This window comes from Buceros rhinoceros, unplaced genomic scaffold, assembly GCF_000710305.1.
Source record: "Buceros rhinoceros silvestris isolate BGI_N320 unplaced genomic scaffold, ASM71030v1 scaffold11035, whole genome shotgun sequence".
Classification (NCBI taxonomy): domain Eukaryota; kingdom Metazoa; phylum Chordata; class Aves; order Bucerotiformes; family Bucerotidae; genus Buceros; species Buceros rhinoceros.
In genome coordinates, this window is record NW_010413440.1 from 15,911 (window position 1) to 35,880 (window position 19,970).

At 50.5% G+C, this 19,970-nt stretch overlaps 1 protein-coding gene across 1 annotated transcript in view; it reads right to left on the bottom strand.

The window, feature by feature from the left end:
- Window positions 1-19,970, bottom strand: part of HPSE2 (heparanase 2 (inactive)) — a gene marked incomplete at both ends in the record, with an annotated part of 98,119 nt that overhangs the window by 15,553 nt on the left and 62,596 nt on the right. Inside the window, 2 exons of the mRNA XM_010136733.1 lie at window positions 2,321-2,414; window positions 10,715-10,762. Coding sequence (XP_010135035.1) covers window positions 2,321-2,414; window positions 10,715-10,762 — 142 coding nt within the window. The remainder of the gene's footprint in view (window positions 1-2,320; window positions 2,415-10,714; window positions 10,763-19,970) is intronic.

Here is a 19,970-nt window from a genome sequence, read left to right on the forward strand (position 1 = left end):
TGGTGGGAGACTGTTCCTCACTCTCTCCTGCCACTGCCACAGGTCCACTACCTGTCTTCTAGAGCTGCTCCAAGCACGACCTCCCAAACTTGGATTCTGCTCTTTCCCCGTGGTCTCTGCACGTATTCTGTCTCACAGGTTGCTCTGCTATATCACCTCAGCTCTCCATATCCCCATGCAAGGTGGCTGCCAGCCAGGGGCTCCCAGTGGCTCTGAGGTGTGGGAGCACTGGGACACTGCAACCACGTGGAGGAATGGGAGGCACCCAAGAAGAAAGCCGTGGATGCCTCCGAGCATGTGTAGACCCAGCCCCATGTCTTCGCCACCCGAGGAGTCCCTGGTGCAGGTGGAACATGCAGGTGCAAACATACCGTCCTCTGCCCCCCGCTTACAAGGCTCCAGACAGCAGTGCAGACGCCTGTGAGATGCCAGGTTGGACAGGAGGGTTCGGATGGCCAGAGCCACCCTCTCCCAAAATAAGCAACTTCTGATATCACGCAACTCCCTATTCTCTCTCCTGCGATCCCACTTCTCCAGGCCGGGCGACGACATCATGACCAGATGTCTGCAAGCCCAAAGAGCACTCTGTGCAGCCTGATGGCTCCTGCCCCATTAGTGAGGAGCGCTGGAATGTGCTGGATGGACTGGGATCCCTCAAAGATGTTAAATACGCCAGCTCTGGGCTGCCTCCCACTCACAGCCTGTAAGAGTCGACATCTCTGACTGAAGCCCCAGAGGTGTTGGCATCCTGCCTGTAATTATCCAAGCCCGCCACCTTCCCCCGTCGGAGAGGAAGCAATAAAACAGGGAAGTGGACAAGCCCAGCTGCTCTAATCAGCCCCGGCAGGATGCGCGGACTCAAAGCCAAGCTGGAGGCTATTAGCACCCAGCGCTGTGCTTTTGCTCAGCCACACTGGCATTCCCAGGAGAGCCCTTCCCTGGCCCTGCCCCGCACAGACCAAATCCTGCCCCGTGGGTGCAAGGGTTCCCCCAGCCCCCACCGAGGGCACATCCTTGCTGCCTCTGATCTGGGAATGGATGGGGCCTCACTCTCTTCCCAGCAGGTTTCCAGCCCGCAGCAGGGGTGGGACAAAGGCCACCACTTTTGGAGGGGTATTGTACCCCCAGTGGGGGCAGGATTAGCCAGTGCTTCTTGCTTGCCCTCATGCTGATCCTGACAACCGCCCTGCCATGCCTCCCCGCAGCAGGAGGATTCCCAGCTTGTGCTGGAGGACTCAGTAAGTGGCTCCTCTCCTCCAGTTTCGCTGTGCCGACCCTCGCATCCCCTTTCCCGGGGCCTCTTTGAGTTGTTTACTCATCTTACAGTTTCTCCCTGCAGGAATTACAACTGTAAGACATTGTGGTGACTGGTATGGTATGAAAACCTAGACAAGACAGACGGATGGACATCTCCTCTAGTCCCTAAAGCATTCTCCGCTTACTAGGTGTTCTTTATTTCTTCCTGGACTGACAGCTGAGCAGGTCAGCCACAGCCATCGCCCCCATTATCAACCAAAATGGGGGTACCCAGAGAAGGTCCTGTCCCCTACCCAGTTGCTAGAGATGCAAGCCGGGTCCCCCCCAGAGGAGTGCTCGCTGCACTGTCAGGAACTCTGACACTCACACCAGCAACAGCTGGGTTTTATAACACAGCCAGAACACGACCATCGGGTTAAAAAAAACAGTTGTTCATAACGATTATGATTCTCCATTGGTGAAAATTGCCCTAGAACTGCAACTGTCACAACTTCTCAAGCACATTTTTAGGCACTGTGAGTGGGTGGGACAAGGTATCACAGCAGTTCCTGAGCAGGCACAGCTCCGGCTGTGCTTGGGGTGGTTTGGTGCTGCCTGGCTGCTCCCTCCTCTCCTTGTGCTTGGGAGCAAGTTTCAGAGAACACCCATGTTACATGCTGCTCTCTTCGGGAATGGGTGAACGACGACTCAGGCCAGTCAGCTGCTTTAGAAAGGCTTTGCACGGCAGTGCCTGACCTTGGCCCATGCATCCAGCCCGCGTACCAGCACACCCGCGCAGCCCACGCCACACTGTACCCCTTGGCCGCTTCCCTGCCGCACACCCCGCCCCGGTGCCAGGCAGTGTGCTGCCTGGTCTTCCCTCCCGTCCCCTGCATGAGGACTGGCTGCATTTAGGCTGGGAGCACAGCTGTCCCAGCGGCCGCCCTTCAGCCCTGCCCCATGCTGGCTCCCCTGGGAGCCTGTCAGTGCTGAGGCCAGAGCCCTGGCCGTGAGCCGTGCCAAAGCCAGCTACCGCGGGCACAGTGCTCCCTTGCCTCTTGGAGACCCCTTTGCACTCACGCACTTTCTGGATTTTCCTGATCTGGTCAGAGAGTGTGTCTAACAGGCGTGTTTTCAGGAAGTCCGTCACTTTGGCCACTCGGCCATCAATGTAGTAACTGGAAGGAAAATAAGAAGACAAAGATCAGACAGCTGGGAGTAGCTCTGCCCTGAACTATGTCCTCCCATTCCACTGCTGTCCCATGCCAAGAAGCCTTCTCTGCTCTGGGGGTGTCCCCGCTTGCACCCTGCCCTGCGCTGGCCCTCTGGTTGTGCCTATGTCTGGCAGATGCTTTCAGTCTCCAAAACAGGGCGTGAGGTGGGTGCACCCTGAACACTGAGCATCTCAAACTGCAGAAACCACAGGAGGTTTTGCACTTTCTTAACTACTACTGGTGAAACACTGGGAGCAGAATGCCAAATGCTGGGAGCAAAACATCACCCAGAAAGGCTTTGCAGAACCCTCTGCGCTGATCTCGGGGAGACCCCATGAAGAAGACCCTCTAACCAATGCATGTGGCAGCACCTGGGCTACATGAACAGGGAGATCTTGGGAGATCTTCCACTCACTCGGCTTGTCCTGTCTGCACCCATCTGCTGTCTTCAGGACACACTGTTTCCAACATGCAGACACGCTAATTAGTCCTGGGCCCGGTCACCACTGCTACTGGAAAGATTGCTTCTACGGGATGGCAAAACTGAGCATGCAAATCTAATGGCTGAAATGAAGAGCCCCTTAGCCACAGGACACCACGCAGACACCAAGGAGGAGAAGGGTCCTGAGCACGGATAGCCTCTGAGACTCACTGGAAACTCAAGCAGTAAACACCCGGGAGGGGACGGGGGAGGGTGTCTGCACTTCCAGCCCTGGGAATAACTGCTTCGCTCTGCCCAGGTTGCAGAACACTTTCCATTCAGTGGCTGGTCTGCAGGGAGGATTGTGCAGAGCCTCTTCTGGTCTCAGAACCAGAATTGCTTGTGGATGTCCTGCTGCAATAACAACCCTTCAGGCTAAGCCCTGATGGTGTTTCTGAGCAAGGACTAGTGACTGTGTGGTACACAGGCTGAGGACCTACAGCACCAGAGCAAGCCCTGCAACCCAGCACCCATATACCATCTGCACCTTCCTTTCTCGCTTTTCCAGCAAAATCCACAGCTGAATACCCGACTTGAGAAGTTCCGTGGCCATTACTGTAGGGGAAGTTCTCCTCTCACAGAAATCCCTTCTGCCCTGGGAATGCCAGAGTGTGCATCCCACATAAAGAGATGATTCCTGCTCTCCATGTGCTTGCTTCTATAAAGCATGGCTATAGTGCTGCCAAGCGTGATGTGAATCATCTGACTCTAAGTGTGGGAGGAAGGCTCTGAAATGCCTCGATACCATCTCGTGGCTCCAGTGTCCCCCAGTACAATTCTCCTGTGGCTGGAGGTGTTCCCAACCAGCCCCTCCTGGGCTGGCACCTCTGCCCCCACACAAGGAGCAGTAGCAGCCCTTGCCCATCTCCCAGAGGGTCCTCCCAGCCTTACAGGGACACTAGGACATCTGCTGCAGCTTGCACTGGCATATGCCTGGGACAGCCACTTGGCTAATAAAGAGGTTTTGCAAGAGAAACTTTCTGAACCTTCTTCTCCCAAATCTGTAGCATGCATCAGCTGTCGACACAGTGAGCCCTGGAGCGTGTTGGAGCCGTGCTGTGGGGAACAGAGGTGCACAGGAATTACAGCAGCTCAGGCTGGGGCTGGCAGGGCTCAGCCATTACCTCCCATTCCTCACTGGAGCCACATCTACTTGGTGATCACCAGACGTACACAGACCCTTTTCCCTCTCCACAGACTGCAGTGCAGCCAGAGGTGCTAGGATGCACAACGGGCTGAAGAACTGGAGTCTGGAGAAAGGTGGATTCACCTTTCCAGGACTGATTTCTCCTTAACAAGCATCTCGTCCACTCCAGCAAGCAGCTATAGTGGCCACAGTAGCTGCTTCACTTGGGTTCTGGAATGAAGGAGCATCCCCAAAGGATGCCATGGGCTAACTTGGCCTCAGACAGAGCAACTGGCACATGCGCAACATGCACGAGTGCTCAGGAGGATTTTTGTGTCTCTATTCCAAGTCACCACCCAGCTAACAGAGTAATTGCACTTGAATCTATGCACTTGGATCTGCAGCGAAGAGGGAACAACGCCAGCACTAACCAGAACAGACGTGCATTACAGGCTCAACTTTCAAATGCATTAAACGAGAAGAACCACCCCTGTCAACCCTCCCCAAGGCACACAGTCCCAGCTGTGTCCCCAGCAAAACATGGGAACGCGCCAGTCACACCCCAGTTTCACTCCAACATCGTGTCATCCAGGGAAGGATGCAAGAAGCATTTATGTATGTCTGTGGTGACTGGAAGGTGCAAAGGGCAGGGATTATCTTTGGGGTTCACATAGGAAGTGTTCAAAATCATTCCGATCACTTATACACTGTCGAACCACTGGCTGCCAGGAGGAGAGCAGTTCTGTAAGCAGCAGGCAGTGGTGGGGTTTACAGAGATTATTTTTAAAGACAAAATTACAAAGCAATGGACTCTAGGGATGGCAGATGTTTGGATATTAGCACAGCACTTAAGAAATGGACAAAACCCATTTTTCAGACTGCTGTGGACTATAAAGCCCATCACCTGGGCCAAAAACTGGCTGGAAGGCCATAAAAAGGAGGTGCATTGACTGGGAAAAGATGGAGTTAGAGAGACCTCAGCCTGTGTATGGCGCCTCCATCACAGCAGGCTTTCTCCAGGGTTCAGCAAAAGCCAGCATGGTCCCAGAGCCCAGAATAAACCCCTCGGAGAACAAAGGCAGGCTTGCACCTCCTCATCACCTCATTGAAGCACATGGTGTGCTCTGACCTACAGCTCCTCTGCCAAGGGAGAGGAAGATCTCTCCAGGAGCAGCCCCATACCAGGCTCTGCCCTCCCAGGAACCATGCGGAGGAGGCAGCCTGAGAGGGTGCTGCCCTGCTGTGCACAGCCGAGACCATGCAGGGAAAGGAAATGCCCCAGGTCATTGCCATGGTCACATTTTGTTGATGCCTTCCTTAAAAACCTAGAGAAATGGAGACAGGTAGAGGGATGAAAGGCAAAAATAAACCTGCTTTGGTATCAGGAAATCTTACTGGTAGCACGTCTCCTGGGGGAGCGAGGAGGAGAGCACCTCAGCTTTGGGTATTTAAGCAGAGCACAAAATTCAATTACAAGCTTGTGTAAGATGGGCAAGGATCTCTTGCAGATCTATCTGGGAAGTTTGTGGACAACAAGAGGTTTTTTTCAACCTCCCCAGACTGGGAAAGAGGGAAAATGGCACCAGCTTTGCAAGGCTTGAGGGGAAGAGAAAGGCACTGAGCTCTTCATTGGTAGCAGGCTACTCAGGAATGGGTGAGCTTTCTGCTGTAGGCTTTGTCACTGAGGTGAGGGCAATTCCTTTTAAGAAATTTAACCCTCTATAAAGGCAGTACAAAACCCCTCAACATACAAACAACCCCCAGGCCTTTAAAGCAGAAGCTCTTGTTAGGCATGGATTATCCCCAGGAGCAAAGGCTGCAGCTTTGCTGATGTTTACAATGACTCAGTGCACTTGACTTAAGGAAAAAACTCCAAACAGGTCAACTCTCTGATCTCCAGAAAAGCCACCAGCAGCTACACAGGGCTCCAAATACCTCCCCTGGCAGTAGCATAATGCAGAGGCAGCTGGGCTGAGCCAGCCCATGGGACTGTGGCATCCACATCCTCCTCTACCGTGCTGTAGAGGTTTGAGTGCCAGAGGAGATGAATGAACAGTCCCTCCCCAGCACGGGCAGGAGGCTCTGGCAGCTGTGATTCTGCAGAGGCAGAAGACAAGTAGCTCATGGACAAACTGTTTGTCTCCCAGCACAGGCTGGCAGATCTTTCAGTGGGGTCTGGGTATGATGCAGCACCCAGTTGGCCCTGAAGCCTAGGAGACATCAGCATGCCCACCGTAGGCACAGACCGTGCTCTTTCTTATGATACACAGAACAGATACGCGCAGAGGTGACTCCCGCAGTTTGATGCCACTGTCTCTGCAGACAGCCAATCTGAGGAACGTGAGAAGAGCTAGCCAAGGAGAAGAGGGATCTAGCAACTAAATCCTAGATGAGACATCTGTGTCAGAGGAAAGGCCATGTACAGCCACTTTGGGCGCTCTGTTTTGCCATACAAAGCTGAGGCCAGTTCTCCCCTTCCATTTACATAACCCATTTCTAAAAAACACATGTAAATATGCCCTAGAAAGCCAGGATGGGATCGGTACACTTCGCAAAGGGAGGTGTGCTTCCCAGAGAAACATGGTGTCAGGCATTAGGGCACTTGCACAAATCTGGAGCTGGCTACCTGGATCTGTCCTGTCACCTTTAGGTCTTGTGCTGCCTTTAAAATAGTTTTCTGGAAAGATCCAGAATTTGCTGCGTGAGACCATGAGCATCATCCCATGCTTAATGAAGGCAGTGCACTGGCTCCTGGGCAGCTGGTTTTATTTACCTCCTTTTTCATTTTAAAGGGAAACCTTTGCCCCTAGTATCTGACCTCTTCTTCTGTTGCAGTTAATTACATTAAAGCCCACTTCCCAAAGCTCAGGAATTTCCGGGTCTACTTCGTTGCTTGCTGCTACAGAGAGAGTCTGCTAGGAATTAGGGCATTCGCCTGCTGGGGATGCTGAGCGGGGCAGATCCCCGCTGTCAGCATGACACCCTGCTGCCACTGCCACTGTGAAACAGAGGCACCTCTGCCGACAGAGGTGGCCTTGATCCCTGAGCAACTTCCTGAGGAGAGGGCAGAGCGCCCAGCTACAGCGCAGGACACAACCCCACTGCTCCCCGTGAGAGAGGAGAGGTAGGATGTGACCTGCTCCCTGCAGGCAGAGACCTGCAGGCACAGGGGAGAGGTGCTGCCCACCTTCAGTCAACTAATAAATGCACTGGTAAAGAAGAACAACTGGGGGCTGCTGCTCTCTATCTGTAAAGGCACAGCTCACACCTATGCCTTTCTCTGCCTCCAGACAAGGTGCCTCTGTCTGTCCTGATGGTCGGAGCCATCTCTGGCCCATGCTATCTCCCCAGCCATGCCCTGGCATCGCCTGGGACCATGCCGGTGGCCAGGGACTGTTCCCTCCATCAGACAGCCCAGAGGATGGCAAGCCAGTGGGCAAAGCTGTGCCCTGGCCTGTTTTATTTACAGGTGGAGATGAGGCAGTGTCTCCTTCATGCAACACCTTTCTCCAGGCACAACCTCTGAAGACACTGTGCTCTGAGCACTCACAGCAGGCTCATGTAAGATACCCCTGGTATATACATCAGGGGATGGGTGCACAGTGGGTAACTCTCCCCCAGTACATTTGAGAAATCTGCCTCCTGTTACTGCCTCATGAGCATCTCCACCTGCATAGCTGACATGTCTAAGCCAGAGGAGATGCTTCAGTTTAAGACCAACATCTCTGATTTGCCACACAGGGCAAGTGACTTTCCGTCCTGGAGGGTAGCATGGCATTCTCCAAGGAGCCACAGGGATAGATGTCCACTGGCTTTGATGATGCAAACATTTACTTTCCACCTAAGTAAAAGGGATTTGTACTTCAGAGGCAGCATTGCACAAGGATTTGGTCATTGAATATGCCAAACTCGGAGTTGTTCACAAGACTTCGCAGGGAAAACCAGCCATACAGACTGAGAGAGCAGGGACAGAACTGGGCATTGTGCAGGTTTAAGTGGGCAATGCATCTTGACTACATATGAGGACACCAGCGCCACACAAAGAGGTGGCGGTGTGGAGGTTTCTCAGCAGTGGAAATCAGCATCCAAAGGCTGAGGGAGTCAACAGTAAACTGAACGTTTACTCATTACCAAACATAACAAGCAAACTAAATTATCAGGGAAATGCCAAAGCTTTCAGAGCCACTGGCAGCCCCACGTGCCACACCCTTGTTCAGTGGAAATTCCCTGAGCATTTTGCAGCCATTCACACATCCCTCTCCAGCGACACATTACTTCTGAAGAGGGAGGCCCACATGCTGAGTTACATATGTAAGTGAAACCATACTCAGAACGGCTGGCAAGGATGCTCATTTCCACCCAGTGTCACCTTTCCATTAGATGTACTTCAGAGATAATCTGTTTTCACACAGAGAATAGAGATCCCTACGATGTATTCCCTTCTCAATTCCCTTTCTGGATCAAGCACAGCCCTTTCAAAGGAATTACAGCTCTGACAAATTTATAACCGATATCCCAGGGGAACGTTAGGGTTTGGAACAGAAACATTCATACTTGGTTAGACAGCAGTTTGGTTTCCTGCTAATAATTCTCTTCTTGGATACAAAGGAACTTGTTTTGTTTTGTTTTGCTGTTTGGAGCAGAGGGATGAGACACTGTTTTGACATTTATTCTAAAACAGTACAGAAGCCCAACTCAGAGCTGTGGCCATTGCCAGTCCTCACAAATGCATACGGGTGCAATCTCCAGAACTCCAAACCCAAGCTGGGGAGAAGCAGGTCTTACACTGCAGTGGATCTGCTGAGCACTTTGCACTGATTCTATAGGAAAAGGTCTCAAAGCAGCCGTTTGGGCAGATTCCCTGCACACCAGGATGAAACCCCACATCTGAAGCCTGGAAGTTTGTTTGTTCAGCTCATCCAAGGGTTTGGCCCAGTGATCAAGACCCGCTGCAAAGAGCAAATTCCTGGACTAAGTAAATATGATCAGCACATCGTGTAATCATGAAAAGCAAACTCCCAGATGAGACATAGAACATAGTTGCACAGCATGAGCCTCTAAGTAACGCAAATCCTGCTCCAAATGCTCTGTTACACCACTGCCTCCCTTGCAGTAAGGTGCTGCTGCCCGGCAGGCAAGTCCCAGGATCCAAACACCCAAGCAGGCAACACTGCAGCACAGTGAGGCAAGCTAAGCTCTCTGAGGAACAGGACTTGCTGGATGCTGGTCATGCCTGGTGTTACAAACCACTGAGATGCCAACAGTTGCTTCTTCAGGAGGCTCCAAGGTTAACACACCGACACAGAGACTTTGGGTGAACTTGCAAGAAAACCCGAAGTCTTAAAACCTGCCAAGCTCTTTCTAAGAGCAGGTCTCCAGACGGTCTTTACAAGAGGTGGGCTTTACAAACCACTCTGCTACACTTCAGCAAAGCAGCCTGAGTGCCCCACGAAGGGTTGCTGTGAAGGACCAGCTTGGGGGACAAGCCCTGTGGGCAGCACACACAAGCCCACCTTAGCCCTGAGACCCCAGCTCCCACGCTCGAGGCCAGTGCCGAGCAGTGGGAAGTTTAACCCAGCATAAAAGCAAATCCACTTTTTCTGGGAACAGTGGGGTCTCACCGTGGTTTTTGCTGCAGGGAATGCCTGTCTCTGAAATGTATCTTTTCTGTGGCAGGAGAGCATCCTGTCTGCCCCCCATTTCCTACCAATTTTGGTGGTCGCTGCTGTGCTTGCACATTGACTCACCTCTGCACCAACCTTTGCACTCCCACCGAAGAGACTGCCGGCCTGCTGGGGAGCCTACTTCTGGCCACAGTGTGCAAACTGGGGCAGTTGGAAATAAGGGGATGAAAAAGATGTTTATGGATTTCCCCCCAAATAAGAAAAACTTTCCCTCCACTTGGTGCTTGTCACACTCAGTGCTACAGCTCAGAGCTTGCTTTGCTCTTCTGAACAGAAGTATGTGTAGGAACCGGAAGGAAAATCAGGTATCAGCATCTCTCTGGCAGCCCCAGCTGGACCTGGATCTTTTATGTTCACCCCCTTTCCATTGACATCTGCTGCTGGAACTCCATCTGCAGTGCAGGACAGCAGCATGTCTATGGACATCTGAGACCCTTACAAAACGGAGCAGGGACTGGGGCATTATGCATTTGCCATTGGTCTAAGCTGCCTCTCCCTCTTCTGAGTCAGTCTGGTTTAGCTTCAGGCCAGCAGTCACAAGGAGGCAGTGTTTGGGGTGAAAGGAACAGGGCTGTCAGATAGCCCTATACATCTGTCATATGTGGCTTTTTCTTCACTGTTATCCCCACCCTGGCCGCCACTGGTGCTGCCTGTCCTCCCAGCTGCCTCCAGGGACTCAGTGGTCCAGTGCAGGGCTTTGTTTCCAGCAATCGGGCAGGCCAGACAGGCAGTGGTATTTTTAGCCTCTGTGTCAGCTTCAGTGGTAAAGGTTAATACATTCCCTCCTGTATTTGTTGGAGAGACTTCAGGAGGAAGAACAGAGCCTCTTTTGCCTATTTAAATACAGCAGAAGGATAGAGGAGATGGTTGCCACTCATCTGTCCCCTTTCACACCCAGAGAACACATCAGCTCCCCTCCCAGCATCGTTTGATCATTGAGGGTTGGAAAGTAGTAGGAATGGTGAATACCTACTGTTGCCAGGTAACAGCATCCACCGTGCTGCCAGCCACTTTCATGAACCTATAGGAAACAGAGGAAGAAACTGTATAAGCCTGATGTTGTCACAAGGAAAGTCCTGAAACAACCGATGCCCATCCTACATCACAGGATACCAAAGGTGGTCACTACACTCAGAGACCCTTTCTAGTGAAACCTTTGCATCCTTAAATGGAAGGAATAAATTACACTTAATACCAATGCTTGTAGCAAGCACAGCTGAGAATAACAGAGAGAAACCCATTGGGCAGCTGGGCTCTGAGCACGATTTTGGGGCAGATAGGGAGAGCTTTTGGAGGACAACAGCATTTCAGGAACAAGATCTTGGGGCATATACTTAGTTCTATGACTGTAGCAACGCTCAATAGCGATTAAAGAAAAAGTTTAAAATGGTGGTCTTAAAACGAGACACTTCTTCAAACAACATGTATTTAACCTGAGGAACTCCATGCCTGGATTCAAGGAAGGACCAGAGAAATGGAAGAAAATTGAAATAAAAACCAACAAGGCTATGGAATGCAAAGATGCCACCTCCAGCTCAGGAAGCCCCTTAACACTGGAGAATGGGAGGAAAGGCTGGACAGATACTGCTACGTACTTCCCTTTTTTTGATGCTCTGTCTTTGGCATTGGCTGTTAGCAAAGTGATGGAATCTGTTCTGGGCGCACTTTTGGTTTGTCCCTTTCCTATGACTAACCACAGCACTTCCACGCAGACGGCTACAGCGTGTTGTATATATGCATTAGTCTCCTGACGGCTTCTGACCCAGATGTCTTAAAGAAAATACACCTCTTCCAGACAGCTCCTGTCTGAGTCAGGCTTGAGGCTACACAAGGGTATCTGCTTATGCTGCCAATGCCAAAACCAAAGCAATTCCTGATCTTGGGGCCCATGCGCAACCACCGCAGCAGCATTCTCTAGCACAGGCTCCCTGCCATCTAAGAAAGTCCCTGGCTGGCTCGCTGGTCCAGCAATCCAAACTGCACCTTGGAAAACTCTGGCTCCCACAGGGAAGCTCATGCAGTTACTATATTGTTATGCTTAGGAGAACAGATATGAAACCACATAAAGGCACCCTCAACTGGACAGGCATGCTTTTCTGTTCAGCAGTGTGATGCTGACGCATTTTGGAGGTGATAATATATGCACAGGTCAGCAGACGTTGGCTTCAGCAAGTGAACGTGATGAAAAAGAAATTGGTGCTGTATTGTCCCGGGCTGCTCTTTGGCACATGAGGATCCCAGAATCAAAACAGGAACCACTCAGATGTCCTGATTCCACCAGAACACAGGGATGAGCGGTGCTGGGTCCTACGACCCTCACTCCCCCAGGACACCCCCATGGCCAAGGGTGGGGAAGGGAAGGTTTGTGAGAAGAGAGGAGACCCTTTTATCAGACTAGCTGTCGCGGCAGGGATGAGCAGTGAGCTTTCCAGCACACGAGCCTTTAATCAAGTCTGAAACAAGAGCAGCAAGCTTCAGGCTAAATATAGCTCGGAAACAATCATTCTGACTTTAAATTAATGATGATGGTCAGTTACAGACTGGGACAAAAGGGCAGCTGGACCCTGTGAAGCATAAGAGGACACTGGCAAAGGCAGTGATAATAAATCCCTGCAGACAGAGAGGGAAGAGATACAATTAGAAATGGAAAAACAATAACATGCTGTAATACCCTGTAGCACTGATGCCTGATTCTCTGCCTAGCAGTGCTGTGAGCTCCAGTTCCCAGGCTCGCCTTTCAGAAATGGTTTTACAGCTCTCTCGAGGGTCAGGCCAGGGAGACCAGTGCCAGGGCACTGGTTTGGGGGCAACTCCTCTTCAGCTGAGCAGGGTGAGGAGACCAGCTGAACTAGCCCCAGTGCAGCCGGAGGGAGAGGTGGAAGCTCCCTGCAACTCATACTGGTCATCTGGTGAAAAGGGGATTTTGCAAATATTGCTATGGAGAGGCTGCTGTTCTACAAAATTAGTGCACAGAAATATGCCAAAAGGATCAAAAATCCCCACTCCCAGGTTTTAAATGCTTAGTACAGAGACTGCTGCCTAAAATGTAACACATGATGTATACAAGAATGAAATAATGAACTGAAAACTGAAATTATGAACACTATATTGGTTTTGAAGATCCATATATTGCAATTGGGTTTGAAAATGAGCTCAGCTTGCTTTCTAACATCAAATGCTTTATGTTCTGGCTGCGTAATAAACCATCCTGGACTTTACTAAATCACCTCTTCAGGCTCAGCTTGGCATTTTCCAGTCCAAAACCATGAGCAGACCAATCTTGGAGGAAGGTTCTCCTCACCACTTCCACAGTGCCTACAGCCCTGCTGCAAACACACCCACTACAGCGGTCTTTGAGCACGGACTGAAAAGCAAAACCAGCCCTCGGTACAACCTGCAGCAACCCTGGAGCAGCAGAAGCAGGACGTCTGTGTGTCTCATATCCCAGTCTCTAGGAAGCTAACTGGTCTGCTGTTAAAGAGCTCCTGAGAAAACTCTGTTCCAGGACACAGGCATCATTCAGGCAGCACAGTGCAGACCAAAAGCAGGACAGAAAAGGCCCTGGCTTGCTAAGTGTTCCTCTTCTGTCTCTGTAACAGACAAGATTGGTTAGTTCTGGTCATTTTCAAATTTTACCACAAAAGATGTCTATCTAGCTCAAATTTTGCTTTCTACGTCTTCCTTCCTTCCTTCCTTTCTTTCTTTCCTTTATTGAGATTTTTGCAGGATGAAGTTCAAAAGTTCCTGGTAAATCTTCAAGTCCTGCCTTAATGGTGGAGTTGTGCCTGAAGCACCCTGGATGACTTGGTCAATGGTCTCTACCCTCCGAAGGGAACCTAGAGCAGCTCAACACCCAACAGTGGTACTGCACCAGCAAGAGATGAAAGCCCAGGGTGGGTGGGGATGCAGGTATCCCAATATCCCCAGTTTAGGACCACAGCTGTTACTAATCCCTCTATTCCTGTAGCACCTGTGCAACTCAAACCACAGATCTGGAGGCCAGCGAAGATCCATACAGTCCAAACAACCAGCACTGGCACATTTTTGTCAGGGAATTCCTAGACTGTGCGATGTCCATGTGTGCAGCACAGCACAGGCAGAGCAAACCAGACGCTTCCGGGAAGGCTCAGATCCCTGCACATGTGCTGCACAGATGGGTCGACCTGGCGCAGTAAATCTGCCATTTTCCTACACAGTGGGCTTTCTCTATGAGCACCAATCGACCATGCAGCACATGCGTAGTAAATCCCCTCCCCAGGAGACGTGGGACAAGATCAGCCTGCTCTGTGCAGGCAATGTGGGTGTATTGCAGGGCAATAGCGATGCCCTGTAGTTCAGATGGGTGGCAGCCCCAGGGCATCCCCGGCTGGAATCCCACATAACGGAAATCTGGGCAAATGTCCAGGAAGTCCTCAAAATCTGCGGGGGCTGCATCTCTAAGTGGGAAAGCAGAACATGACAGAGGCGCATGGAGGAAGAGGAACCTCGGGCAGAGACTTTGTGATACTGAGGATGAGACGAGCCACTGAGTTTGGATACGTCCATCTCCTTTCCCTTGCAGCTGTCTGTGTGCCAGCATCCTATGCCAGCACTGCTACTTGTGGGGCCCTGCGTTGAGCTAGAACCGAGGCTCCAGCTTGTCTTTAAATAAGCACTGAGAAATATGTAATTTAACATTGCTCAGTCACCCACAGAGTTAACAGCTCTGTCCCAGAAATGGTAATATGGGCACAAGGTGGAACAGCATCTTATGGGTCAGAAATGAGATGCGGCAGGGTGGGGCAGGAGGGCTGCAACACCACGAGATGGTACTGACGCCAAAACTCTGTATTGTGAAACTGTGGCTCAGTCTGACCTCTTCCAGAGCATCTCCCACAGTCACGTCTCCCAGGACCACAACTGTCACTTGAGTGCGGGCACATCTCTGAAACAGATGTCCTGTCCCGATTCAATACTTGCCAGTCACGTAGCACCCACTGTAACCTTAAGCAAATTGCTCCCATGGTTAATTATCTCCAAGCATGTTATTTCCCACCTGAATGTTTCAGCCACTGGAACCTCCTAGGCTTATTCCTGGTACATTAAAGAGCAATCTGCATTCAGAAATCTTTCTTATGCAGATAATTGCAGATTGTCATCTTTTAAGTAATAAAAAAAAAAGTGATTCTGTAACAAAGAATGCAGCTACACAAGGAGACAAGTTATCATGCCACAGGCTCCCAGGTGGTTTAGCATTGCCATTTGACTCCTGGGTGCTGGGCTTCGCGAACACCGGTTATTTCATCTGCTGCTCCGTGGAGTACTACAGAAGCAAACTGACCCCACCAAGCCCCAAATGTAGAAGCAACACTGGCCTGACTGTAGTGCTGTGGTGGATCCCTAGAGCTGGGCGGCAGATGTCTGGCCTTTGAGCCAACAGTGATGGGAAGAAATAACTTTATTTTGTGTCTAAATTGGTTGATGAGGACGACTAAGGCACAGGCTTCACTTTCTAACTTCTTCAGGTTCCAGTAGCACAACCAAATACCTACAGCAGCAGAGACAGGTACCAGACTCAACTCACGCCACTTGCTACAAAGACTTTGACCAGCAGTGCCAGATTTCAGACAGGCATTTCACTCCGGGAGCAGAGCCTGGTGAGAACTGTGTATAAATCTGCTGCTATATTGCATTTTCTCTCTGCTTAGCATCACCTTTCTTCAACAACCTGATCTACAGCAGGGCTCCAAAAGCCTTACAGCGAAGAGGGTTTTATGTCCCAGACTGACCCACCCAGCCTCGTTAATCTGCACTCCAGGGACTCTGGAGGCTGCATTTGGACTATAATGTTGAGTTACCGATGATGCTTTTTCCCACCATTGATTTGTTCAGTCCCTTTCAGAACACTCACCTCTGGCCTTCGCAATAACTTGCAACAATGACTTCTACAATGCCATTGCACATCATGTAAAAAATTTTCTTCCTTCTTTCCAAACTACTTTCTGCACTGTGGAAAAACCATCCCATTCACAGGCTCATGGGCCTTGGTAGCATACCCTCTGAGCTGTCTTTTTCTGACCTGAAGAGGCATAGCCTAGTGAATCTCTTCTCATGTGAAGATATCACATATAACTCCGCACATCCTTGGCTCCTCTCCCTGAAACCTCCTGGTTCTATTACATTTTTTCTGAGATTAACTGACTAAGATTGTAGATAGCAATCAGGATGAAAGGACACTGCGTACTTACACAGTGGCATAATCTCATCATTGTCTTTTCTTACCCATTTCATTCCTCCTATACCAGGCCATCCAGATCATCTTTCAGCAACAACAATCTTAACACTTTCCTCCTGAAAGAGAAATAGCTAAATCCTGTGCTTATATCTCAGATCCTTGACCCTGCCATAAAACCAACCACAAAATGCCTCATCACATCCCTCACACCTCGTTTCAGTGTATTTATGAGTAGATTCCTTCATACTGTTCAATGCTACCAGATCTTGAGTTCATGCTGCAGTGACCTCCTCCTCCTTTTGTATCATCAGTTTAATGTTGCTTGTCTTGTGTCTCGATTTTTTGCAAGAAAATCTTGCTCTGGACCTATTCAGTGTCCTGGTACAGTTGGTGCCTTGTGGTAGCTTGCATAAGGGTGAAGCTTCTGGCTCTGCTTGTCTCTGCAGTATCACTAAAGAGCCTTAGATCAATACAGCAAGGATGTACTTTTCAAAGAGAGTCAAACAGCCAAAACAAAGCTTCTACAAAATGCGGTGCTTACAAGTCCCCTGTGTCGAACAGGACAGAAGTCCTTGTCAGCAAGAGGACAAGACAAATACCTACATTTTTTCCTGAAACCAGCCCGGAGTCCTTCCCTCTGCTGGATACCACCTACTCCAGGCTCTCCCTTTTTCCTTTGCCTACTTGAATTTAAACAAGCAAGCTCTGTTCATACACTGTCTTTGGCTGCTATTCCAGAACAAGACATGGATGAAAGACTGACTCATGTGTGCTGACCTGCTCAGACAGCCACAGCTCTCCTCGCCCTTGTGACAGCACAGACGGAAGACACAGGCACCACAGACTCCTACTTTTAGTACCTTAATTTTGCTTTGGCCTCTGGTTGCGTTGGACCCCAAGTGTACATCCTGCATCATTGCATGAACTAGAAGCTAACATCTCTACCACATAAGCACCAACACAGGAACCTGGGCTTGGGGTTGATTTGAGGATACAGGGAGCAGGGCTGAGGATCGGGACAGCTTTTAACCTCACCCCTACTTGGGCTGCCCACAGATAATCAAGACAGTATCTCCACACCCCCTTCCAATCCTGCCATGTCCACACCTGGCAGGGAGGAAGGGCTTCACTATCACTGACAAATGTGCTTCTTCACTTTTATAGGTTCCTTTCAGAGCACTGTGAAATGGCATGTAGGAGCTTCCTCACCTGCTGCTGTCACCTGCTGAGAGATGCTGCAGCTCTGTGTCAACAGTGTGATGTATGACAGTGACAGCAGCAGCAAGAAGAGGCCAAGGAAGCTGGAAGGAGGGTAGACAGAAAGCCAAGGAGGCAACAGGTCTGAGAATTGGGAGATGAGAAGGCAGGAAAAGGCTGTGGCTCCAGATAAGTTTTTCACATCTCTGGTGACTTCAGCAGGCTCAGGACCCAAAATGACCACAGGGCATCAACAACAGCCAGACTAGCATAGACACACATGCCTGCCGGCCCTTATCCACCTGGGACTGCAGCTTGGGCCATGGTAGAGGTAACACACCGATGCTTGTGAGTGTCCAGTGGCAAAAACCAGGCTACTCCAGCCAACAACAGGTTGTGAGAGCCCCTTGCCAAATCTGCCAGGACGTGCCAGCCTAAATTTTGTACAAAACGTTCTGAACTTTAACACATTAGCATCTCTTCTTCCTAATAGCTTTCCCTCCTGTTTCTTCTCTTCCAGCACTGAATGTGTGATTCAATCATGCATTAACCTTTGTGTCTGATTCCTGATCTGCTGTTAAAACCTATGTTAATTCTTTAGAATCTCACAATGTTTCCCCCAAACAAATTCTGAGCAGTTCTGCGATTCCTGTACCTGAAGACGCAGTAGGTAGCTAACCTGGTCTGTGCTCCAACAGCTCAGGCTGCATGAACGGTCTAATTAACACCTCATCAAACTCAACTGTTGGTCCTCTCTGGAGAAATTCCCTCTTGCACCTGTGCATTCACAAGACACTTTTTCTAGCCTCCAGTGCATGGCCCCAGCCATCAGAGCAATGCTTCATCGCTGCAGAGCCTATCCCCGCATTAGCAGTAGCAGCCCTGGTCCAGTCTCCAGGACCTGCCAGCCCAGAGTGGCACTGATATGCTCTGTGGCCGCTCTGAGGCACTGAACCACACTGGGTGGTGCAAGAGCTCAGGAGCAACAACTCGGTGGTGAAGGAAGTGAAAAGCCCGTGCTGCTGCATTTCAGGCAGGGCCCTCGTCCCCTCATTGTATCTTACCTCCATCATCAGAAAGTGCTTAGGTTTCACCCAGCACAGCTCAGTGTCACCTACCTAAGGCCAGCCTTTGCAGTGGGACAGCACGCACACACTCCTACATCTTGCAAACCTTCAGGTGCCTGATCGGCGCTCATCATCTAGCCTGTCTAGCAGACCCAGAGAAAAGTGGCACCCAGGAGGCATTCAGTCCCACCCTGTCCTGGAGGACAGGTCCTAGGATTGGGTCAGAACGGCCCTGGAGGTGGCCATCTCCCACCACAGAAACAGACAGAGCCTGGTTCGCAGTAGAAAGCAATGCCCAATTCATGTTGTCATTATTGCAGGACAAAGTTTAAACATAAATAATAAATTTAGCTTGGTTGCTTGAGGTAACAGTAAAACAGTTGACTACAGTGTTTGAAGCATGGAGCATGCAACAGGAAAATATAATTTTAGGTAATACTTCACAATGAGACTTTTGTCTGAGTGTTTCAGGACCTCAGGTAACTCTAGAGGCTTTCTCTGGAGAGCATCTAATACCAGCTTGTACTGTCAGAGATCACTCCACGGGCCTCTCTGAGCTCTCCTCTCCCACTTCAGCTCGCTTCTATTATTTCCCCCACCAAAACCCACTTCCTCACTTTGTGCAACAGGGCACTGCTTGCCTAGCAGACTAATCCACCCACCCTGTCTTCTGCTCTGGGGTGCCTCATCTCTTGCCTCCAGCCTCACTTAACACTGGAGTCAGAATCTTCCACTTGGCATATCTCTTCCTACCTCATTGACTTCTGCTGTTCATCACATTTTTTAAAATGAGATAAAAACTTTGTAGGGTTCAGGACTACTAACTGCACACACTGTATTCCCTCTGGAGCCTTCACCGTACTACGAGCACTATGTAGACTATTCATGGTGGCCTAGCGAGACAGATAGCAGGCTTGCCACTGAGAGCACCTCCCCAAATTCCTTCTCCTCTCTCCTGCTTGCTGACTGTGTGTGGCTCATTCAGGATCCAGAGAGTCGGGTCCTGGCAGTGACAGCCCCGGGCACATGCTGGGCCACACCCCGCTGACCAGTCCCGCGATGCTCCTGCAGAAGGCAGAGCTCTCGGTAGCACCAACCGAGACTACTGAGGAGACTCATGGAGCTGCTGGGAACAAAGCTCACCCTGTCAAGCAGCTTAGGCACTGGGGTTTGTTTGCCCTTTTGCAAGTTCGTTTCCAAATACTGCAAATGAGAGTTTAGCCCTTTGTTTTTGTATAATCAGACTTGTTTCTCCTTTTTATGCCCTGCCTAGTAATAATGGGGTCTTTCTGTGGGAAAACAAGCAGTTCTTTTCTCACAGGACCCCACAAACTGTAAGGCCATGGCAGGCATGTGCCACTCACCATGAGCTGCAGACACCAGGGTCTGGAGTGAAGAACACAAGGTTTCTCCGTGGGAGAGAGAAATCGCTTTGAGTGCCTGTGGACCAGAATCACCCTGGCAGACAGGGATCGCAGCAGAGAAACAGCATATAGTTTGGAGAGCAGGCATGCTCATTATAGCTCTTTCAGACCGGTGTGGGGGTCTGGAGAGCCCCTGCCATCCCATCACCAGGCCTGTTCAAACCCTAGCTCTTACCTGCCTTTCCTTTCATTCAAGATGGTGTTTCTGCCACCCCCTCTGTTAGATTGTGCACTACAGCCTTGCTCCCGGGGTTGCTGTCAGTCAAAGAACAGCTCCAGGAACACAGAGCTGCTGGACCACCCTGACTGTGTGACTCAGCTCTTCCG